Source organism: Manis pentadactyla, chromosome 16 (genome assembly GCF_030020395.1).
Source record: "Manis pentadactyla isolate mManPen7 chromosome 16, mManPen7.hap1, whole genome shotgun sequence".
In the NCBI taxonomy this organism is placed as follows: domain Eukaryota; kingdom Metazoa; phylum Chordata; class Mammalia; order Pholidota; family Manidae; genus Manis; species Manis pentadactyla.
The window spans coordinates 4,035,364-4,060,709 of NC_080034.1; the positions used below are offsets into that span (position 1 = coordinate 4,035,364).

General features: G+C 36.8%; 1 protein-coding gene across 3 annotated transcripts in view; it reads left to right on the forward strand.

Annotated features, from left to right (window-relative positions):
• Positions 1-273: 273 nt before the first annotated feature.
• LCA5 (lebercilin LCA5) overlaps positions 274-25,346 on the forward strand; it is a 39,061-nt gene continuing 13,988 nt past the window's right edge. Inside the window, exons 1-3 of one of the 3 annotated variants that reach the window (XM_036886485.2) lie at positions 274-593; positions 8,679-9,068; positions 13,200-13,729. In XM_036886485.2, coding sequence (XP_036742380.2) covers positions 8,870-9,068; positions 13,200-13,729 — 729 coding nt within the window. In that variant the 5' untranslated portion in view covers positions 274-593; positions 8,679-8,869. Of the gene's footprint in view, positions 594-6,076; positions 9,069-13,199; positions 13,730-25,346 lie in introns of those variants that run through there. The other 2 variants (XM_036886476.2, XM_057493664.1) reach the window with 2 other exon arrangements.

Here is a 25,346-nt window from a genome sequence, read left to right on the forward strand (position 1 = left end):
GACCCAGGCTGGGAGCAGCCCTGCCACGCACGACTTCAGTTTCCTGGTGGACCCTCCCCTTCTCATCTCCTCCCAGAGGCGTGGGGTGGACGCCCACCAGGCATAGGTCCTGTCGCGACTGTCCCCTGGCAGTCCCCAGCCGTCGCCCTGGCTGTCCCTCCGCTGTCTCCTGCTGTCCTGGCTGTCCCCCCTGCTGTCCCCCCGGTTGTCCTGAGCGCCGGTGACCTTCGTGTGGCTCTGGGAAGCGACGTTCATTTCTTCACCTCAACCCAGAGAGGTTCTCGAGGCTCTACTGACCCACCGCTGTGGGTATTGAGCGACGCATCACTAACACTCCGCGTCAAGGAGGCCAGCCAGCTGCTCTGAGGCGTCCGCAGGTTTGAGCCTCCAGTCGCTGGGTGCCGCTCGAGCGGCTAGCCAATGGCTGCTTTCCCCCGCACTCATCGTCCCGCCTTCCGGTTTTACTGAAGCCAATAGAAAGGGCCATCTGGCGACAGAGACCAATGAGAGGCCGGGGCTGGGATCCTCGGTCGCGTCGTGAAGCTGCGCAGGCAGGGCCTCCGGCTCCGTTACCCGGTTACCTTGGAGCCGAGGTCGCCGCCCGCCCGTCACCGCCCTACCCCCGCCCCGCGCCCAACTTCCGCACCTCGCGCCTCCGCGCGCCCCGCAGCCCCTGCTCCTCTGGCGGCCGGACGCCGAGCCCTGGGGTCGTTTGGTCCGCGGAGGGAAGGCAAGGAGGCGGCCGCCGTGCGGGTCCTGAGAGGCGTCGGGACGGCTTAGCGCTGGGCTCCGGGGCGGGCGTGGGGTCAGCGAGGCGCTTGGGGGGCCGAGGGGCGCACGGGATGCGGGGATTAGCGAAGGGGCTCGGGGACGTGAGAAGACGACAATCCTGGGAAAATAAACCCAGGGCCGAGTAGCTGCTGGTACCGGGGCAGGGGAGGTGGGCCGACAGGTGGGCGACGGGACCTGAGGGCTCGGGGTGCGGCCGGTCTCGTTGGGGTTGGGGAGACAAGGCAGCGCCCCCAGGAGCCTAAGGGAGGGGAAGGCCGGAGCGGTCCGGAGCCCGCGGGGCCGTGAGACTGAAGGCGAGGAAGCAGAGCAGGGCCGCCGCGGGGGCTGGGCCTCGAGGCCGATGTAGTAAGTAGGAATGTCGGGAAGCTTTACCTGTCCAGGCTGTGAACTTTTCACACAACCTTCAGGAGCAGGATGAACGGAGGAAAGAGGGCGGGCGAAAATCGTGTCGGTGGCAGAGAAGGGTGGCGCGGGCGCCGGGGCTTGCGTGGGCGGACGGCCGGGAGGGTGAGCAGGGGCTCAGGTGGTGCGCCGGGGTTTGAACCCCAACTGCGCGTGGTGATGCCGACGGGGCAAAGTACTTACATCAATGCGTGACAGACGACTACTGTCGTTTTTTTTCCGTTTGGGAATGGGAATACTGGATGTTATTGTGAGGATTCATTTTATTGAGATGTTTGTACCTATGCTTAGGTAAATGGAAAAAATTGTATAGTTTTGTTAAAGTGCATTTGTTACTGGAATTTGGATGGGCTGCACTGATGGGAGATTTTCTTAATCTTCTGTCTGGACTCCCCCTTCTGAAAGTCCGAAGAGAGCTTTGGCTCTTCTCCCTAGGAAAGTATACTTGGACACACATGTTTATGCTGGTCCTTTACCTTTAGGTTAAGAACTTGCATTTGATATTTCTTCTGTCATCATTTAATAAAAGGCATCATTTAATTTTTGTGTGTGTGGTGAGGCTACATACAGTTTGGAAAACAGCAAAACTGAAGAAAGGGTGTAGTTCTGGATATTCTTTCTCTCTTTCCTCATTTGTATGGTTATTTTAATCAGTATTTTTTTCAGGTGTAGTTTCACATTTGAATTTCATATTACTCTTCTGAATAGTTCACTTTAGGATTTTGTCTCATATTGATTTGTATGTTTATTCAAACACATAATAGGGAACAATCGTTTGTTTAGATTGTCTAAGCTGACAGTGTCATTTCAAATATCAAAAAGTGATTGGTGACTTTGGACAAGGAATTTTTCTTCGTCAGTCATCTCTCTTCCCTTAAACAATCATGGGACTATAATTCTATATAGGACATGGTATAAGTCCATTAGGATAAAATGCTGCACTCCACCTGGTTCTTCTCCTGGCTGTAAGTCTTCATCTTCTTTGTGGGACCCTCCTCTGCCCACCATTTAATTACTGTGTTTCTTCAGAATTCAGTCTCAGCTTGCTCTTCACTCTGTGTTCTTGGCTAAGTTCATCCTCCAGCTTTTGCTAGTCTTGGCTTCCACCATGACTATAATGTACTCTCAATGTTTTTATCTCTATTTTGGAACTCTTGAATTAGCTAAATTTATATAGCTAATTTTTTATATTTCCACAAAGATATCCCACAGACATACTAAACTCAGTATGCCTGATAGGAACCCCCATCACTTTTCCCCAACACAGCCTGTGCTATTGAATGGTACCACATTAACCCAGTTTTACAAGTCAAAAATGTTGGAATTCATTTAGGTTCCTCCCATATTCCACATACCACTTGCAAAGTCCAGCCTATTTTACTTGATAAACATTTCTCAATGAATTCTACCCTCTGTATCTCTAGTTAGCCTACCTTAGTTCAAGCCACTATCATTTGCCACATGATTTCAGGACCAGCTTTTTTCCCCTTCAGCCTTGGGTTTCCCTCCAATTCCTAGGTTAGAGATGGATCTTTGTTATATCTGATTATTTTAATCCTGCTGAAGGTCATCTGTTTGTTTCCAGCCAACTTGTCAATCTGACATAAAGATCCCCATGTAATGGTCTCTCCTTATCCTGCTTCACTTACTGCCTTATCACTGCCCCTCAGCCAGTGCAGTCATTCCAAACCAGCGCTGTCCAATAGAAGTATAACGTGAAGCATACACAAAATTTGTTTTTTGCAGTGGCCACACAAAAAATACAAACAGGTGAAACTAATTTTAATAGTATATTTTATTTAATGCAATAGATCCAAAATACTATTCAACATATAATGAATATTAAAAAGGTTATTAAAGATGTATTTTATGTTCTTTTTAATGCAGTAAGTTTTCAAAATCCTGTCTGTATTTTACACTTTCAGCCTTTCTCGGTTCTTATGAGCTGCATTTCAAGTACTCAGAAGCCACTGTATTGGATAGATAGCTGTAAGCAGTTCGCAGTCTGATGACAAGCCACAGCGATCTCCTGCCTTTTATGTTCTCCTGCTTTATATGCCGCTTCCTCACGGTGAAATACTGTCTTCCCTCACCAACTGCCTTCTTTTACTAACCTCATCTACAATCATTACCCCCAACACAAATACACATACTTTGCTTAACCTCTGTTACTACCTAAAGATTCACTTTAGGCATCTCCTCTGGGAACCTTGCCAAACTGCCTTCTGTCTTCTACTCTTAGGTTTTTTATGGTATTTTTATGTACAATTACATGAGCAACATTATGGTTACTACACTCCCCCTATTATCAAGTCCCCACCACATGCCCCATTACAGTCACTGTCCATCAGCTCTTCTACTCTTAGTTTTCAGTTTACTTTGCCTCCTTCATCATATTACTTCTACTCTTGCATTATCCTTCTCTTCTTGGATTCTGCTCCAAAGTGAAGTTTCTTAATGGTAGCGGATCAGTTGTGTCTTACTTATTTTCATATCTAGCTGCGTCCATAGTTTGGTCCTGACACTTAGTAGATTTCAGCAAATGCCTTACAAATGGATGAATGGATGAATGGATGGATGGATGGATGGATGGATGGATGGATGGATGGATGGAAAGAAATTCTATGATATTTTCATTTGACAGACTAAACTTTGGAAATACATAACATAGTTAAGATGCTTTAATTTGACCTATTGTTTCAAAATGCTGTTTAAAAGAAGCTGATAATGCCTTAAATTTTAAATTCAGCATTTATGCATTTACTGTAATCTAGAATTTAGGAAACTAAAGGCAATTTGATTTTTAAGCAAGAGTAGGTGTTGTGCAAATAAATGTAGGATAAGGAAATGCTTGTGAATATCCTAGGACATACAAGTAGAGGAGTAGAAAAGCTACTTGGTTTTGTTTCTAATCATTTTTTCTGCCAGAAAGAGAGGCAGTTGCAGCAATATTGTTTTTACCTTTATCTCATCTTCAGTTATTTTCTTTCTTAGAGAGAGAGATGTCTTTATTTATAACCTTTCTTTCTTAGTTTATTTTTATCTTACTCATTTAGTTCCCTGTTGTGTGAGCTCTGCTGGCCGCAGAGGTAACCAGGCAGCAATGTTTTATACATAAGTAGCTGAACTCTGAGAGGACAGGAAATTAGTAGTTCATTGGTTTTATATGTTTTTTTCTTAAAACTAAGAACCTCTTTAAAATTTTTTAGTTGAAATAAGTTGACATAGTATTATTACTAGTTTTAGATGAACAACATAGTGATTGAACAACAGTGTGTGTGCATTACAAAATGCTCTCTAAGAGAAGTGTGGTTGCCATCTGTCACCATGTGGAGTTGTTACAATATTATTGACTGTGTTCTGTGTAATACTTTAAGCTCTGATGTTTGGTAGAATTCACCTGTGAAGCTAGACTTTTGTTTGGAGTTTTTTGATTACCAATTCAATTTCGTTGCTAGTAATCAAAATCTGTGCAGATTTTCTAGTCAGCCTTGAAAGATTGTATGTTTCTAGGAATTTATTAATTTCTTCCAGGTTGTCTGATTTATTGGCATATCTTTTTTGTAGAATTCTAAAAACGTTCTTTGAATTTCTGTGGTGCCAGTTGTAACATCTCCTTTTTCATATGTAACTTTTGCTTTTCTCTTGCTGCTTTAAGATTCTTTTTATCTTTAATTATTTTTGATTTCTGTATTTCTTTTTTTTAAGGTATCATTGATATACACTTTATGAAGGTTTCACAAGAAAAACAATGTGGTTATTAGATTCACCCTTATTATCGAGTCCCCCCCATACCCCATTGCAGTCATTGTCCATCGGTGTAATAAGATGCTATAGAGTCCCTATTTGTCTTCTCCGAGATACACTGTCTTTCCTGTGACCCCACACACACCATGTGCAGAAATCATGATACCCCACAATCCCCTTCTTACTCCCTCACCACCCACCCTCCCCCACCCCTTCCCTTTGGTAACCACTAGTCCCTTCTTGGAGTCTGTGAGTCTGCTACTATTTTGTTCCTTCAGTTTTGCTTCGTTGTTATACTTCACAAATGAGGAAATAATTTGGCATTTGTCTTTCTCTGCCTTATTTCACTGAGCATAATACTCTCTAGCTCCATCCATGCTGTTGCAAATAGTAGGATTTGTTTGTTTCTTATGGCCAAATAGTATTCCATTGTGTATATGTACCACATCTTCTTTATTCATTCATCTACTGATGGACACTTAGGTTGCTTCTGTATCTTGGCTATTGTAAATTAGTGCTGCAATAAACATAGGGGTGCCTATGACTTTTTTTTTTTTGGTATCATTAATATAAAATCACATGAGCAACATTGTGGTTACTAGATTCCCCCCATTATCAAGTCCCCACCATCTACCCCATTCAGTCACTGTCCGTCAGCGTAGTAAGATGCTATAGAGTCACTACTTGTCTTCTCTGTGCTATAGTGCCTTCCCCATGCTCCCCCCTATGTTGTGTGTGCTAATCGTAATGCCCCATATTCCCCTTCTATCTCCCTTCCCACCCACCCTCCCCAGTCCCTTTCCCTTTGGTAACTGTTAGTCCATTCTTGGGTTCTGTGAATCTGCTGCTATTTTGTTCCTTCAGTTTTTGCTTTGTTTTTATACTCTACAGATGAGTGAAATCATTTGATACTTGTCTTTCTCCATCTGGCTTATTTCACTGAGCACAATACCCTCTAGCTCCATCATGTTGTTGCAAATGGTAGGATTTGTTTTCTTCTTATGGCTGAATAATATTCCATTGTGTATATGTACCACATCTTCTTTATCCATTCATCTACTGATGGATGCTTAGTTTGCTTCTATTTCTTGGCTATTGTAAATAGTGCTGCAATAGACATAGGGGTGCGTATGTCTTTTTGAATCTGAGAAATTGTTTTCTTTGGGTAAATCCTAGGAGTGGAATTCCCCGGTCAAATGGTTTTTCTACTTTTAGTTTTTTGAGGAACCGCTATATTGCTTTCCACAATGGTTGAACTAGTTTACATTCCCACCAGCAGTGTAGGAGGGTTCCCCTTTCTCCCCATCCTCTCCAGCATTTGTTGTTCCTAGTCTTTTCTATGTTGGCCATCCTAACTGGTGTGAGGTGATACCTCATTGTGGTTTTGATTTGCATTTCCCTGATAATTAGCAATGTGAAGCATCTGTTCATGTGCCTGTTGGCTATCTGAATTTCCTCTTTGGGGAAGTGTCTGTTCATATCTTCTTCCCATTTTTTAATAGGATTATTTGCTTTTTGGTTATTGAGGCATGTGAGGTCTTTATATATTTTGGATGTTAACCCCTTGTCGGATATGTCATTTATAAATATATTCTCCCATACTGTAGGATGCCTTTTCGTTCTGCTGATGGTGTTCTTTGCTGTACAGAAGCTTTTTAGCTTGATGTAGTCCCATTTGTTCATTTTTTATTTTGTTTCCCTTGCCCAAGGAGATGCATTCAGGAAAAAGTTGCTCATGTTTATATTCAAAAGAATTTTGTGTATGTTTTCTTCTAAGAGTTTTATGGTTCCTTGACTTACATTCAGGTCTTTGATCCATTTTGAGTTTACTTTTGGGTATGGGGTTAGACAATAATCCAGTTCATTCTCTTTCATGTGCCGTCCAGTTTTACCAACACCAGTTGTTAAAGAGACTGGCATTTCCCCATTGTATATCTATGGCTTCTTTATATATATTAATTGATCATATATGCTTGGGTTTATATCTGGGCTCTCTATTCTGTTCCATTGGTCTATGGGTCTGTTCTTGTGCCAGTACCAAATTGTCTTGATTACTGTGGCTTTGTAGTAGAGCTTAAAGTCAGGGAGCATAATCATCCCCCCTGCTTTATTTTTCCTTCTCATGATTGCTTTGGCTATTCGGGGTCTTTTGTGGTTTCATATGAATTTTAGAACTATTTGCTCTAGTTTGTTGACAAATGCTGTTGGTAGGATGTTCTTATTCTTGCTGAAAGTTCTGCAGGACCACTGTTCACTGGAGAGCCTTTTTTCCCCATTATTTGCTATTTTTGATGTATATAAATTTATAATCCTTTTTAAATGGTATCACACTGTACATGCTTTCCTCTATCCTCATGTTTGTGTAGCCTGTAGGTCCATTGGACTGCAGGGGGTGAGCGGCAGTCCCAGCCCCCTTGTGCCTCGCAGCTCCACTTGGTGGTGGCGACCAAGGCTGGACGCGGGGCCCTGGCTGTGGAGTCGGGTGTGACTTCCCTCATGTTGCAACCGCTGGGTTTCAATTCAGATTTCATCAGTGGGACTTTGGTTTCTTCGAAATATTAATACCATTACTCTAATAAAGTATCCAATTTCATTTTAATAGAAAATAAACATATATTGTGAGATAAAATCATCTAAAAATTCATGTTGCCCAGACTGATGGTATTTGTGTAATATCCCATACTTCATTAACTTCTTTCAGTTCCTGAGTTGGGATAAGAACACTAAGCATTTTCAGTGTTTTTCAATGACTGTGTAATTGAGATCATATTGTATACACCAGTTTGAATTTTTTCTTTACCATAATAGAAGCATTTTCCTTGTTAAAGTTTCTGTAAGCATTTCTACCAGCTACATAGTATGCTGTACTGATTTTTATACTTAATTATTCCACAGTAGTTAGATATTGCTTGCTGCTTTTTTTAGTTCCTCATTGAACATTTATGCCTACATTTTCTCCCTATTTTAGGGTGATTTTCTTGGCATCCAGAAATGGGATTATTGGATCAAAGATTAAAAGCGTAATTAAAGATTTAATACATCTTGCCAACTTTTTTCCAAAAATTGTATGGATATCTTCTTAATAGCCATTTTGGCAGCCTTAAGTGTTGTTTTGAAGAACCTTTTGATAATCTGATGGGTTTAAAAATGGTACCTGAGGTTGAATATTGTTATGTGCTGACCATCTGTATCACCCACTGTGGATCTGAACACATTTGCCCATCTAACCGGTAGCCTCTTGTTCTCCTCGGGGTGGGAGGAAGGCACTTGACATGGTAAGGGTGGTGGCCGTTTTGCTGTCGTTGCGAGTACTCTCGCCTTTCTGCATCTTGTTTACTTTAGTCGCATTTTGATGCAGCCAATCTTCGACATATCCTCGTTTATATTAACAGGCTCCTTCTTTGCCACTCCGTCCTTACAACAAAAGAAAGAACTGGCAGTTTGATCTTATTTACCTGCCAAAAAACAGCATTTGTGTTTGTTACAGATCTTAAGATTTAAGAAAGTCAAATCAGTGAGCATTTATTAGGAAGAAATTGTGTCATGCTCTCTCTCGCAGCCATGACTGTCTTTCCTCCAAATACTGTTAAGTAACCATGTGTGAAAATTAGGTGAATTAAATTGCAGCCTCTTTAAAATTGTAAGCCATATATTTCTTTATTTTTATTTTTCAGTGCAATTAACTGTAGAGACCTATTTCATGACATATGATGAGTTTCCATCCTCCTTAATTGTAGGGGGAAAAAGTGTACCTTCGGGTTGCTAATGTGAATTGTGGACTACAGATACATAGAGAAACAGATTGCACAGACATGAGTATTATCACCAGCATCTGAAGACTCTAAAAATTGTTCTTCAGTCTTGTCATGGATTTTTCTGGGATAAAAGAATCTATGAAATTATGTGAATAGAGACAATTTTCAAAGCCATGGGGGAAAGAGAAAGAAGTCCAGATACTGATCAAGGAAGTAAGGCAGGCAAACACCATTATTCTTATACATCATCTGATTTTGGAACTACACCACAGTCTTCTGGCCGGTCATCGCTGGTCAATCCCTCTTCACCTACAAGTATTATGCAAAAAAATCCTAAAAGACAAATTTCAGATAGCCAAGTATATCACCAAGGTAAGCATTCTTTAAAAGAGTCCAGTAGACCTAGAATGTGATTTTGAGTGTTTAAGGAAAGCTTGTATGAATGAAGCTCCTGTTATATATAAGTTTGTATATTGATATGTGTATGGAAATGGGCCCAATGACATTTTAGATATGATATATTTTTGTCAGTTTACATCATAGTTGATGTGGTACTTTATTATATCCAAAGTCATACTCAAAAGAAGAAAAGAGCCATAACTAAGGCTTCTTTTATTTTCTCTTCCTAAATAAATGCTTGTCTTGGAGTTTGTGAGGTATTATAAAGGCATAAATAAACAAATATTTGTACCTTTCTTTATCTTCACTTTTTAAAAGTAGTGAAAGGCATTGATATAAGTGGTTAGGGTGCTTTATTATAGATTAAAATTACTTCCACAACATGACACAATGTTTACTGCAGAAGTTTGAATTAGACCTAGAATGGAATTTGGTACTTAGGACCACCAGTCTGTTTCTAGTAAACTGTTTTATAATGGAAACAAGATTAATAATGAGAAATAATTTTTCTTATTAAAATGTTCCTAGTCTGGAACGAGGTACAAATATATATTTGACTAGGTAATGTTCTAGAAATCTTCATCTTAATAAATTTCTGATCAAGAAAACCCTGATGTACTTATTAACAAATATGTAAGGACTGTAAGTACCCCATAGAAAACTAAGCTACTAAGTTAAAGGGGGTAATTATGGGATGCGTTAATAAATGCAGCAGTTAATAACAGCAGTAGCTTAGAATGGTGAGCGTTTAGATTGCAAGGCAGGAAATGGTGAAACTGGGAGCTGAAATGGAAAATGGGCGAGGTTGTGAAACACCTTGAATCCTAATAATATATTGTCTGTTTCTGTGGGGAACTAGTTAGCCATTGAACAGATGAAAAGGTATAATTAAATTTGCCATTATAACATTTTACTCTGAAGAGTAATACTTGCTTTTAAAATATTTACAAAGAATATATGTTCTTTTTGAAAGTTCCTTGCGCAGACCCCTGATCAAGTTTCCTGTGGATGCCTGCTCTTTTAACAATTGAGTGCTTTTTCTTTCTCTCTCTCTCTCTTTTTTTGCAAGGACAACACTGAAGGTTTTTTTTTTGGATTCTTCCTCCAAATCTGCCTCGGTGTGGGTCTCTTGTTTTGACTTAAGTGGTGGAGGGCATGATCTGATGTTAAAGTTTTGCTATATAATTAAGAACAAATAGACCTTAGGGTTTGAGAAAATGCTTATTTAGTCCCAAGAAATAATTTACATGCCTGGGAATTATTGGTAGGAATATTTAAATTTTTCACTCCTTCCCCAGAAGCATTTTAGGAGGCCGCCCAATTAAGGAGTCACAGCTTGATCCTTAATCTTATTTGAGAGGATTTTGAGAAAAAGATATGAAAAATGGTTCAACCATCACCCAGAAAAATTTCAGTTACTGTCTTCAGTCTGACTTGTACTATCTTATGCTTTGCATTGTCTTCTGAATTAAAATTTGTGACAGTTTGTCTACCTTCGATCAAACATGACCAAACCAATAGCTTTCCTTAAACACCAAGTTAATTTCTCTTTAAGTTGCAAGTATAGAATAAACTAAGGGAAGAATAAATGTGATTAAAACAGCATTTCGAACACTTGAATATATGGATTTGGTGTTTGATAGCATATGCTTCCTTTTTCCCTTTTAATTTTCAGTATATTTTATTTTCAAAAATTAAACTGGTACTTTATCAGAAGTTATATGTATAATAATACAATTTAGTAAGTTTGGGTTACACATGTTTGTATATTACATGTTCTATTTCTCGCTTTATCAGCAATATAAACATCTTGAGTTTTTGGCACACATGTAGTTCATCTTTACTACATGTTTTTTAAATGTTGTATTTATTTTTAACACCTGCAGGAGGAAAAAGTGATGTTCTACTACTCTTGTTGGTGACTTAACAAGGGGGAGATGAAGAATGATGCTCACAATAGTCAATCATCTTCTCATTCCTACTAGACCATATTTCATCTTAGTAGTTTTTTAAATGAAAATCTGCAAGTTGATGAAAGTGGGAAATTTTTTTGAGCTCACATTGAAAATACTTTTCATAATCAGTTTTGTGTCATGCTAATATGCTAAAAATAAATGTTTGGATTTTTAGGATGTGAAAAAGTTGATTGTGGAAGCTCTTTCTAAGTAGTTTAGTAAAATATAAGTGGAAAATTTTTATCCTGATTCTTACATAGGCTTTAACTTTTCAAATAAAACAAGTTTCTATTTGTATGAAATTTTGTTAAGCATTATAACTTTAACATAAAAATCAGATTTTGAATGATTCACATTCATCTTTATGTATAATCAATTTTGTGTCTAAGTTTCTGACATTCCAACAATTGAGTACATATTCCATAAAAGCATATAGATACCAAAACTCCGTTAATTCAGCATGTTGAGAAAGAAAATTGAAATGATGGATGCTCCAGTGTTAAATTGGAGTGCTGTCCAATGACAATATAATGCAACTCACAAATGCAAGCAACGTGTTTAAGTTTATGTTGTCTAACAACCACATTAAAAAACAGGTGAAGTTAATTTTAGTAATATATTTTGTTTAACCCACCATATCCAAGATATTATCATTCTAAATATAGTTAATAAAAACATTATATATGAAATATTCTGCATTCTTTTTTTTTTGAACTAAGTGTTTGAAGTCCAGTGTGTTATTTCACAGTTATGGCACATCCCCCTTTGGACTGCCCACATTTCAGATTTTTCAGTAGCAGGGTGTGGCTAGTGACAGTTGGATAGCATAGTTCCAAAGCTGCAAGTAGCTTTTCCCTCATTTTTTTTTTTAATTGCCGTTTCCTTCTATGTATTGAAGGATTTATAGAGATGGAATCCCAAATCAGGGCACATTCAAAACACCTTCTGTAAAATCTTTCAGTGAAACTTTATGATGTTAAACTGTAAACATTACTTGTTACTCTTTATCTGTTTACATAGTGAAACTGGGGTGTCCATGGCTGGCAAGATGGGTAGGAAAAGGTTGGATTTCCTAGTTCTCTGGGGTTTTTGTTTTCTCTGGAATGCATTTCCTTTTTGAAAAATGCAGTCACCTTACAAATTAAAGTTCATTATTTTCAATGGTGGCAGACCTCTTTTAAGAGCAGGTGCTCAGTGTATTGAGGCCTAAATGTTTAACGAATTTTTAGTAAAAATAATAGCACTCTAAGTTTTTTGTGAAATACTGTGTTTTAATATTGTATACTTTAGATTTCATAGGGGCATATATTTTTTAGGATGTAGTTTTTTAAATCTTTTTTCTTGGATTATGTTAGATGTCTTCAATTTGAAGATCACACAAAAGAAAGTCCCTGAGAAAGCATTCAGAATTGCATCTCTGCTGCCAACGTGTTTCCATTTTCAATCACTGATATCTGGGATTAAGCTTGTATTACTGACAGGGAATATTTGTGGAAAACTTATTACATGCATACTTCATTTAATCTGCACAACAATCTGGTTACGCAGGTAGTGCCCTCATTCTGTGGGTGGAGAAATAGACCTGGAAAGGATTGGTTGATTTGCCCAAGGATGTAGGTGCTAAATCTGAGTCCCAAACCCAAGTCTTCCTGTTGGACAACATGCTATCAGCCTGTTTCCCTAAATAAAAGGAGTTCTAGTTAATTTAGAGAAAACATCCCTCTCCACATTTTAAATAATGATGCCAGACATCTTGACACAAAGACTTGAATGCCACAGAGGGGCAGATTTATTAGGTACCATGCTAATACTGACAATGCCCCAGCTTGACATCTTACCTATAAAGTTTAAGATGGTAAAGCCTAATTCTGCCATATTTTAAAGTAATTCCCTGTAACTATCAGAATATCATTTTGAAGGATCAGAAGGATTTTGAAGGATCAGACCTTTCTTAAAAGACCTCAGGCCTTTCTTAATAAAAACTTTATATTAAGAGTGCCAAATAAAACCTGGTAAGACTAAATATTGTAAAATCACTTTTAAAGGAACAGAATGACTAAAGAATGTTACAGATTCATTTGTGTTAGAATAAACAGTGATACTACATTGGTACAATTTTCAGTTTTCATTACTACCGTTTCTTTTTTAGCCCCTAGGAAACCAAGCTCTAAGGGTCCACCAAACAGAAAGGGAGCCCGAGTGGGATTTCGCTCCCAGAGTCTCAATAGGGAACCACTTCGGAAAGAGACCGATCTTGTTACAAAACGAGTTCTTTCTACAAGACTTCTAAAAATCAGTGAATTGCAGAATGAAGTAACTGAACTCCAGGTCAAGTTAGCTGAGCTGCTAAAAGAAAATAAGGCTTTAAAAAGGCTTCAGTACAGACAGGAAAAGGCCCTGAATAAGTTTGAAGATACAGAAAATGAAATCTCACGTCTCATTGCTCATCATAACAGTGAGATCACAGCCCTCAAGGAACGCTTAAGAAAATCTCAAGAGAAAGAACGGGCAACTGAGAAGAGGGTGAAAGATACAGAAGGTGAACTACTTCGGACAAAATTTTCTTTACAAAAACTGAAAAAAATCTCCGAAGCTAGACACCTACCTGAACGAGACGATTTGGCAAAGAAACTAGTTTCAGCAGAGTTAAAATTAGATGACACCGAGAGAAGAATTAAGGTAAAATTCCTGTAGCTTCTATTTGTGCTGCTTCGTGTTTTTCATTGGGTGTTTTGTGTGCTGTGTTAAGAATGCTTCTAGTTGAACATTTGCTTGGAAATGAAAACTTTTTAAATATTTGTGACTAAGAGATCAGGAAAAAATTAAGATTATATATTTAAGGGCAAGGTGCAAAATTAGTGGGCCACATGTTAACGGATGAATGTTTTAATTCCATGGATCTTAGTCTTTTGGAGGAAATTGTTATCTGATTGTTTCTCTAAAATGAAAAATTACACTATAATAGCTGTAGTGTATAAAACTGACATTTGCAGTCATCATGTAAGAAATACCACGTGAACAATACTTTCTGCTTTATTTCTTTGAACATTTGTGCAAGACCTCTTTTGGGACAGTGTATGCCCCTACTACCCCAAATAAAAACCAGTATGAGAAGTGGGTAGAAGAATGTTGAGTTACTAGTCTGAGAATACAGCGTATCTTTTAAAGTATTTATTTCTTGAAATGAGAGAGGAAAGAGTACTACCTCATGACTGTTACACATTGATTTGATATTAGACACTGTCTGCCATATATGTGTGTGTGCACATGTATCTCAAAACAGAAGTCCTGAGTCAGAGCCTAGAACTGACAAGTGGTTTGGGAAGCAAAGGTAGGGGAAAAGTACCTTAGAAATATGCTGTGGGAGCTCTCTGAGCAAGGAAGTCAGAAAGATAAGTAAATCAGCTTTATGCAATGTATTAATTAGGTTTGATAGTCTGTATAATGCACCAGTGACTTATTAAGTAGTGGCCAGAAAAGGTGCCTCGCTTATTCTCCAAAAAAGCAATCATTATCTTATGTTTCAGCACATAGGAGACACCTACTGTGTAGGCTCCATCAGTGATCAACTCAAGCTGCAGAGCAAACATATGGCAGCCTTTTTTAAGGGCCACTTACTTATGAGGTGGGCTGGGAATAGGGGAAGCAATTGTCATAAACAACAAATAGCTGACATTTTCATTATTTTTAAAGGAAAGTATAAAGTGGGCCACACTTAATGGATTTCAAAAAAACTAGGAACCAAGAGCACAGAATGATAATTCATAAGTATGGTTAAAAAATACTGTTTGCAGTTCCCAGGAATGTGTTGTTTTAATTTGTCTGATTTTTCTCAAACTATTCAAATTCAGTTAGACAATATCCATCATATTATTGATAAGTTTTCACAAATGCCTAGGGTACCTAACTAGTTTTCTTGGTTTCACTGGATATGGCTGGTAATTGTAGGTCTGCTTTTGTTATGTATCTGTATTCCTATTCTGTTAATGTATGTATGCAATTTAATTAGTAGTTTGTTAAAACCTATACATGCTTATGTTACTCTACAAGAAGTTATGTCAAATAAAGAATCAATCTTCCCATGTTTTCTTCCATCTGCCACTTCTATAGCTTTTCTTCTTCCTTCCTAATTACAACCCTTTAGTAGAATTCGTGCCTCATTTCGAAAATTACTGAGTATCATAATTCTTCCAAATGGTAAAGATACCTCAAGACAAATGCTGGGCATAGAAGCCACAGGGCATAAATCTGCAAAGAAGTAAAAAGCTAACCTTTTCAAACAATAAGGCTTCTCTCTCACTTACCAACTTTACATATCCCTGTATGGCCCCGGAAGACGGTTAGCTAGAGACGGGTAAGATTCCTCAAGGGAGGAACAACCTAAGACAGGCACTGTCGCAGGGGGGCCATCAGGTGAGAAATTGGGGATCAACAGAGGCCAGGCTTAGAACCTCACCCCCACTGTTTTGAGAGAAATCTTCTGCATCCGTGGATGTTTTGTTGCCCTTGTCTAGCTTGGGTTAATACTTAGTCTATAGGCACAGACCTGATCATCTACATTTGCCCTCTTACAGCACTAAATTATGTTTTCTATCTTTATCTTGCATCTACCTACCACTTCAGCATTTTATTTAAAAAAAATAAGGGAGAAATGTGGGATTCACATATAAATCAAGTATAAAAACCAAATGAATAATCAAAAAAACTTCTGTTTGCATAAAACTAGAGAGAACTTGGAATTGCAGTGCATACACACACATATACTGTGGTTCTTTATTGTAACCAGTTATGAAGAGGGTTGAGGAGTGCTGGTGGGGGGAGAAGAAAGAAGGACAAGAGAAAAAATGGACTAAGTCCTTTTGAGTTGCAGATGGAGACAGATCATGTGGCTGCCCACTGGGAGCATGAAGATCAGTCATCTATGAAGCCTGGAATAGTTGTTAGCTGGATAGTGTCCTCATTTCTTACTTTTCTTTTCTTACTGGATTTTTAAAAGTTTTAAAACGTTTTATTTTGAATTAATTGTAGATTCACATGCAGAAAATTATAGAGAGAGATCCCATGTACTCTTTATCCAGTTTCCGCAGTGGTAACATACTGCATAACTAGAATATAACAGTACAACCAGGAAACTCGTGATAAGGTGATACAATCCAGCTACAATCCAGCAACCTTATTCAGATTTCACCAATTTTATATGCACTCTTTTGTGTTTGTTTAGTTATGTGCAGTTTTATCATGTGTAGACTCATGCATCCATCACTATAGTCAAGATGCAGAACTGTTACATCACAAAGATCTCCTATTACCCACTTTCATAAACACAGATACCTTCTTGCCTTCCCTGCCAACCTGTGGTACCCACTAATCTGCTCATCATTTCTGTCATTTGTCCTTTTAAGAATGTTACATAGATAGAATCATACAGTTTCTAACCTTTTGATATTAGCAGATTTCATTTCTTCCTGAGCTCCATCCAAGTTGTTGCATATATAAAGAGTCTGTTCTTTTTTTATTCCCGAGTAGTATTCCATGGTATGGACATCCCAGAGTGTTAGAGCACATCCCATTGAATGACATTCAGGTTTCTAGTTTTCAGCTAATAACTAATAAAGCTGCTATGACTATTCATGAACAGGGTTTTGTGTGAACAAAGATTTTCATTTCTCTTGAATTTATGCCTGAAAGTGCACTTGTTGAATTGTAAGTGCATGTTTGGTTTTGTAAGAAAGTGCCCTTCCCTCTGATAGAGTAGCAGTATATTTTCCATTTCTACCAGCAATGCCAAATGATTCAGTTTCCCCATGTCCTTGCCAGTATTGGATGTTAGCACTCTTGTCTTTTAGCCATTCTGACAGGTGTGTATCACTGTCTGGTTTTAACTTGCATTATTTCTAATGGCCAATGAAGCTGTTTATCTTTCCATGTGCATATTTACCATCTGTAGATATATTCATTTTGTTCATGTTTTTTTTGCCTGTTTTCTAACTGGACTGTTTGTGCTTTTACTGTTGATTTTTGAGAGTTCTTTATATATTCCAGATATGAATCCTTTGTTGGATATGTGGCTTGCGAATATTCTCTCTCCATCTGTAGCTGTTCTTCACAGAGTTTTTCAAAGGGAACAGTTTAAATTTGGTGTGGCATAGTTTATCAGGTTTTTCTTCTATGAATTCTACTTTGGTGTCAAGTCTCAGAATTCTTCACCTATTTCTATCTCCCTTTGCAAGCAACCTTAAAGATTTTCTACTGTGTTTTTATTCACAAGTTGTATGGTTTTATGTTTTACTGTGAGGATCAAGGACAATCCATTTTGAGGTAACTTTTGTATAAGGGCAAAGTTTAGGTCCATTCTTCCAGCTGTTCCAGTACCATTTGTTGAAGGGGTGTCCTTCCTCCACTGAACTTGGCAGCTTTGTTTTGTTGGAAGATATAAACTGCTTCCTTTCTCTTGTGATTGAAATTATATTGGAATCAACATTTCTTATTATGAGCACTTTTCTTAAATCAATCTCACTTCAGCTATCACATTGTACTAGCCCTTTTCTGAAAGGGCTCTTTCAGAGAGCCTGTACATCCCTTCTGAGGGTAATTACCCTCTACATTGTAGCCTGTTCATGCCTCCTAAATGTATAATTTATTTTTCATAATCTCCATAATCAATCTAGGATCTGAAATACTTACTGTTGAATTCCTTAATGTAGCTTTTGTAATTTGACTCCTTTAGTTTTTAAAATTTTATTTCACCCAACCCTAAGTCAGTCTTTTTTCTTCAAAGTCAGTAAGTTATAATCAGTACACTAATTGGGCAAGAGAGAAATCTAGGAGCACGATTGTGGTGTTTCTTCTTGCAAACTAACTAAAACCCAGGAAACTCCTGAGTGTCCGTCGCAATTGCAGTAAAGTCTAGTGTTGCTCTCTATGTTCTGTGCTGTCCTAAGGATGGCTGTCAGTAGGTGTTTTCTTGTTTTTCTGGTATAGCTTTTTTGTTTTAAAAGTCTATTCTTAAGCTGGAACTTGTGACAGGCAACTTTGCTTATTTGTTTATAGATTATCTCATTGCAGGAAGGATTTCAGGCCACAATTCTTATTCCCCTTGTGAGTAAAACCTTTCTTCAAGTTTACCTGTAAATAAATTGAGCTGTGAAAAAGTTCCTGCTGAGTATCATCTTATAAGTTGGGTGCAGGCTTGTTTTGTTAGTTGATGGAAGTGACAGAATACCAAGTCTCATGTCTCAGTAATTTAAGAGCACAGAAGTTGAGAAGTAGTTATACGGCTAGAGAGACAAACAGTTGAAGCTCTGAGCAGAGACGACCCCCTTCTGGAGTTTGTTTCTCCCCTACTTAGTGTGATGAGGTCTGCCTGATACCACATACCAGGGATTGAACTTGTTGAGTTCTCTACAGTGGGGCAGGCAGTAAATCAGACTACATATTTATTTATGTATTTAGGATTGGCTTTATACCTTTATTTTGGCTTGTACTTCAGTATATTTATTGAATAGGGTCCTGTCAAAATTAAAGCACCATTTTAATGTATTTCTTTTAATATTAATAGTAATATACATTATTAATTTAACATTTAAATAATACAGTAACAAACTTCTAAAAAACTGCAAAAAAAAAAAACCCTGGAAAAAGTTCTGCTAACTTTTATAGTAGAAAAACATTTTTAGTTATATAATACAGTGTTTCTCAAAGCTTTTGTTCTCAAGACCTATGTTCTTTTTTTAATATATTTTTATTGAAGTACAATTGATATATTTTATTGGTTTCAGGTGTACAATGTAGAAAATCAGTAGTTACCTAAATTATTAAATGCTCACCCCGATAAGCATATCTGTCAACACAGAAAGATACTACAATATTACTGACTATATTCCATATGCTGTACTTTCATCCCTGTGACTAATTTATGTTATAATTGAGATTTTATGCCTCTTTATCCCCTTCACCTATTTCACTCCCCTTCCCCATGGAGACCACCGGTCTGTTCTCTAAATCTATGAGTCTATTTCTGTTTTGTTCATTTGTTTTTTTTAGATTCCACAAATAAGTGAAATCATATGGTATTTGTCTTTCTCTGCCTGGCTTATTTCACTGAGCATAATACCCTCTAGCTCCATCCATGTTGTTTCAAATGGCAAGATTTCTTTCCTTTTTATGGCTGAATAATATTCCATTGTATATATGTACATTATTTTATTGATATACAGTCTTATATTAAATTCAAGTATACAACACTGTGGTTCAACAGTTTCTGTATTATTAAATCCTCACCCCTACTAGTGCAGTTACTGTCTGTCAATATAGGAAAACATTACAGAACCACTGGCTATATTCTCAATGCTGTACTACTAACCCCATAATCAACCTACATTATGATTGAGTTTTTGTGCCCCTTTATTCCCCTCACCTTCCCTACCTACCATGCCAACCCCCTTCCCCATGGTAACCACCAGTCACTTCTCAGTGTGTATGAGTTTACTGCTCTTCTGTTCCTTCTGTTTTACTTTGCATACCACATCTTCTTTATCCATTCATCTGCTGATGGACACTTACATTGCTTTCATATTGTAGCTATTGTAAATAATATGGCAGTAAACAAAGGGGTGCATATATCTTTTTGAATCTTTGATTTTGTTTCCTTTGGGTAAATACCTAGAAGTAGAATTGCTGGGTCATGTGATATTTCTATTATTAGTTTTCTGAGGGACCTCCATACTGCTTTCCATAGTGGTTGCATCAATTTACATTCCCACCAACCATGTGGAAGGGTCCTCATTTCTCAATATCCATGACACCATTTGTTATTTCTTGTCTTTTGGATGGTGGCCATTCTAAAAGGTGTGAGGTGATATCTCACTGCGGTTTTGATTTGCATTTCCCTGATGATAAGCAATGTGGAGCATCTTTTCATGTGCCTATTGGCCATCTGTATTTCTTCTTTGAAAAAAGTCTGTTCAGGTCCTCTACCCACTTTTTATTTAATCAGATTACTTGTTTTTTTTGGTGGAGGCATATGAGTTCTTGGCTATTAATAAAAGGATTCTAAAGAATGTTACTGGATAATTGTTTTCCTCAGAGTAATAAAATTAAAATTTTTTAGAATTATGTTGGTCTTCCTTGTGATTAATATTTTAATTATTTTAATCACTTTAAAATTAATATTTTAAATATTTTAATCACTTTTCATTAAGATTTTAAAATATATGCATGGAAATGTTGATGTATGTTGCCAACCTACTTGTCAGAAATTTCAAGGCCAACAAAAGTGATTTAGTTTATGTTTTAATTATGTTCTTAACTAATACCTACCACTTAAGGTATTAAGTTCCTAATGAAACTTTGAGTTTTTACACACGTATTATAGAAACAAACAAGGTTCAAATTCTGGCTCTACACTGGGCTAGCTGTGATGTGCTGTAGATTATCTGAACCTCAGTTTCCAGTCTGTGACACCTTGCAAATTCCTAACAGTTCATAATGAGTCTGGCTTAGGGTCTGGCACTTATCAAGTATCTAATGTATGAATGAAAGAAAAGTGTGCACTTAAAGAAAAATACATTGTGTAGAAGTAAATGCATCGCACAGTATGTTAGTGTTCTAGAGCTTGAAAGGACCATAGAAATGGTTTAGCACATTGGTTCTCAAGTTGAGTTCAGTGGACTTCAAGTTTTCTGTTGTTTTGTTGTGATTTTCATTTTTAAACTAATTTAGTCCACTGGTTTTTCAGATTTTAGCAGTTCTTCACAGTTAACCACATAAAGGCCGAACTGTTCTGTGACTAGTGAGTTAGGCTATGAAGAGGGCTTCAGAAATTCCCTGCCTAGCCAGCTGAGGCTGCCCCATGACATTGTAAGCGGGAGCGCCGTTAGTCTAGTCCAGCCCAAGGCATTTAGCAGTTGAGACTGACAGAGAGATGTATTTTCCTTATTCTAGGTCACTAGAACAACAGGTCTGGGGTTACAACTGCAGTTTCCTATCTCCCATTCTGTTGCTCTTTCTATGATTCTATTATCATTTTAGTAAAATCCTTGGAATTTTATCACATATTTAAAAGTTGAATAATGTGTTCCTCTTTTTAATGGAAAAATATGGACTGGTTGAAAATAATGTTAGAAAGCTTTACGGTTGGATCAGCAACTGAGTCCACAGAGTACAGGTGAATAAGCAGCCGTCAGTGTGGAGAGACCATACTAGTTGGGTGCCATCTTCGGCCCTGTCCTTTTGAGTACATTTATCAGTGAACTTGACTAGGCTCCTTAAGGGCAAACGAGTCTCATTTGATTTTTTATTTTCAACATTTGACAGACTATCTGTCTAGAATTAATGTTTCTTAAAGGAATGAATAGATGTATGGATCAGTGAAATAATATATTCATGACAGGTTCAGAAACAGGAGGGGCAGCTAATTTGATGGATGACAAGATTAAGACTGAACTGATCTCACGAGGTTCAAAATCTGTCCCATAATAGGAGAGATAAAATTTAATCTAGTTAATTGTTAAATCCTCAATTTTTCCCATCTATTTTATAGGTACATATTGGGGAGACCTGGCCTAAAAGTAATTCACATTTTTAAAAAGCATAGGATTTTAGTTGATGAACCTATAATCATACAGCTGCTTAAAAAATTAATAGAGGGAAAATGTAACCACATAGGTGGTGCCAGGTCCTGAGAGGTAGTAACAACTAATTTCACTGGCCAGGCCACCTCTGATTACACATGCCATCTTTAGGTAACAAGCTGACATGTAGAGAGGAAGGGTCAAAAACTGGAATATAAGAAACAGTGGGAGAACCCTGGAACCATGATTACGACTCAAATTAAGGGACAACTTGCTTCAGTATATAAAGAGCTGTCATGCAGCAGAAGAGAAATAGTATCTTTCGAACATTCCTAAAGGCAAGACAAACCGAGTGAATATTTGGGTGGAGCAGATCATTGATAGTGAAATCAGTACCCTTTGAGTTATGGAGCTTTCCACCACCAGAAGTATTTGTGCAAAGGCTGAATGACCACCTCCAGAAATACTGTAAAAACTATTCCTATAAGGTGGGCTATCGTCCTTGCTTACATTGGCTCTAAGTCCTCAGAACTGTTAAACTAGCACTGAGCAGAGATTAAAAACAACCGACACATAGAGCTGCTTTAACAAAGGCAATACTGTTACATAAATGTTATTATATATAAAAATGTATATATTGTTTTATAATTAATAAAAAGTAAGGGTAAGGTCAGTAATCCTTTGGGTTTGCTTGTAAAAAATTGTTATATAAATGTTTATTTCTGTCTTTTAAAAAGTTAGAATTCTGTAATATTTTGGGAAAAAGTAAGTATTAAAAAAATTTTTTGGAGTATTAAAATGCTTAAAGACATTTTTAAATTTACAGTAAAGTAGGGGAGAACTACCCATAATCCTTCCAGCCCAAAATAACCACTTGTGCATTTTTTTTCCATTCAATATCACAATTCATGTACCTACTTGATGTTCTGCTACTTGCTTTAGATCATATTTTTAAAAATAAGATGTTGCGTTAAAGTCCCCCTCTGTGTTCTCCAAAACATCTTTTACTCTCCCTCCACAGAAATAACTACTTTTCTGAAATTAATAGATATAATTCCTATTTTATTTTTACATAATACATGTGCACTGTTAAAAAAAACACTTGAGAAAAATAAACACTAAAATAAAAACAACATTTTTACACCCCGATATCACCAGTGTTAATGTATATACTTCTGGATATTGTCTGTGCATATTATGTGTGTGTGATATATGGAGAAATTTCCTTCTATTAACTTGCTAAGATTTTTCTTTTAAGTCATGGATAGTGTCAAATTTCATCAAATGTTCAAATGCCTTTTTTTGCCCTATTGAAATGATCTCATTTAATTACCATGGAAAATTACATTAACATATTTTTTATGTCTACTCTTATCCTTTGCTTTCTTGGGACAAAAGAAAATGTCTTGGGAGAAATAAAATGGTATATATTTTAAGCAGCCCTTAGCCCGTTTTGGCACTAACATAGTAATAATTCTCATGAACAGTGACTTAGGGAAGTTTCCTTCTTTCTGTTTTTTTTTTTTTTTACAGATTGTAAAAAATAGAGAATATCTATTTCTTAAAATTGGTAGCTATCACTGCTGAAACCTGGATCTAGCGTTGTGAGTTTTTGTCTGGTTATTTTTTTCCTACTTACTCACTTTATGTAATGAAGATTAATTCAGCTTTTATATTTTTCAGTTTCTTTTAGTAATTTATATTTTTCTGGAAAATTGTTCCTTTTACACTACATTTTCATTTGTTGGCATTAAGTTCTTCATAGTATTTATGACTTAAAATATGTCATTTCAGAGTTAGCATGTCCCATGTTTATTCCTAATATAGCTAATACATACCTCTTGTTTTTCTTGTTAAAGCTTGCCCCAAAATTTAGCATGTTTAGAAGGTGTTATTTTTAAGTTCAGAATTGAACTTGAAACATGTTCAAAGTTGTTTGACCTTTTGGTGAATCTTTTTATCATTAAATAATTCCTTATCTTTCCCTAATAAAAAAATGCTTTTTGTCTTAAAGCCTATTTGGCCTATGCTAGTTTTCTTTTGGTTAATATTCTTACCTAATATTTTTTTTTTGCATTTCTTCTTTTTTGTGTTAATGTTTTATCTTTGTGCTTATACAATATTAAACTAAATTTTTTAAAAGAATTTATTGCCTAAGAATAGAAAAATGTCCTTGTATAACCATTGCATGATTATAGTATACATTTACATTTGCACAATAATTTTCTCTAATCTACTGTCCACAGTACACTTTTTTCAATTGACTTAATGTCTTTATAGCACTGTCTTTCTAGTAATAGTTCCAATATTTATCTTAAGTTGTCAAGATGTCTTTAGCCCACATTAATCTGGAACATTTCCACATACTTTTGTTGTCTTTTTGTGAAATTCACATTTCCCTTTTCTTTCAATAGACTATTCCTAATTTGCATTTCTCTGATGTTTAATTGTTTAGACAGATTTTTGCATTCTTGGCCAGAATACTAAATAGGTGATGTTTTTTCCTTCTTAAGATATCATATCTGGAGGCACATGATGTTCGCCTGTCCTTCATTCATGATGTTAGTAGTGATCACCTGGTCCAAGTGTTGCCCAGTTTGTCCACCATATATGCAATTACTGTTTTTCCACTCTCAGTGACACTTTAATAAGTGGTCTGTGGGGAGCCCCTTTAAGAATATGTAAATATCTTATTCCTCATCAAAATTAACATAGATTGATTCTTTCCTGATCCCATTTTTATCATGATGGCTTTTCCAACTCTCTCTTTTTGTATCTTCAATTCTGGAAAATTCTTAGCCTTTTTGTTTTTTCTCTTCTTCAGTATTGCTTTTTCCACATTTTGTCATTATCTTTTAACTTCCTATTGTCTGACATAAAAGCAGCTCATAATATTAAAAAGATATAAAAGAATTTTGGTGGCCAACAAACATGAAAATTGACTTCAATAGTAATCAACGAAGTATAAATCAAAATAATGATGTCTTTTTGCCAACCCAATAGATTGAAAAATTATAACATCCAGCTATTGTAATAATCTAGTAGAATAAAGGCTACTAGACTTTTGAAAAGAATATAAATTGTTACAGTCTCTCCAGAGGGCATTTTGGTAATGCTTTTCAGAGGCCTTTTTAAAATTGTGCAAATGTCTCTCAACCCAGAAACTTCATTTCTTAACATCCTGAAAAAAATAATGAAAGATGTGCTTAAAGTTATATATACTAGGATGTTCATCCTAGGAAAAGTTCAAGCACCCAAATGTTGAATAGCAGAATATAATTAAGTTATGATGACATGACATAAAATACTACTATATTAAAATATTCTGCTGTGTTAGCATATATAATGTCATAGAAAGGCACTTAATGATATTATTTAGTGAGAAAAACATACAAAGGCCTCAAGGTATATACACTAAAATGTTGGCATTTATTATCACAGGATGGGGTAATAACTGTTTTTTTCCTATTCTTCTATGTGATTTTATAGTACTTTAAATACATTATATTTGTAATAAAATGTTTATATATAAAAGGCATTTTTTCATCAAGAATTTTGGAATGATATTTGACAAGTTACTTTAAAAGAAAAATATATAAAAGGCATTTTTTCATCAAGAATTTTGAAATGGTATTTGACAAGTTACTTTAAAAGAAAAATTTTTTATTGTATAAATTTGACATGTAAATTTAAGATGTATACCATGATCAAGTGGGATTCATCCC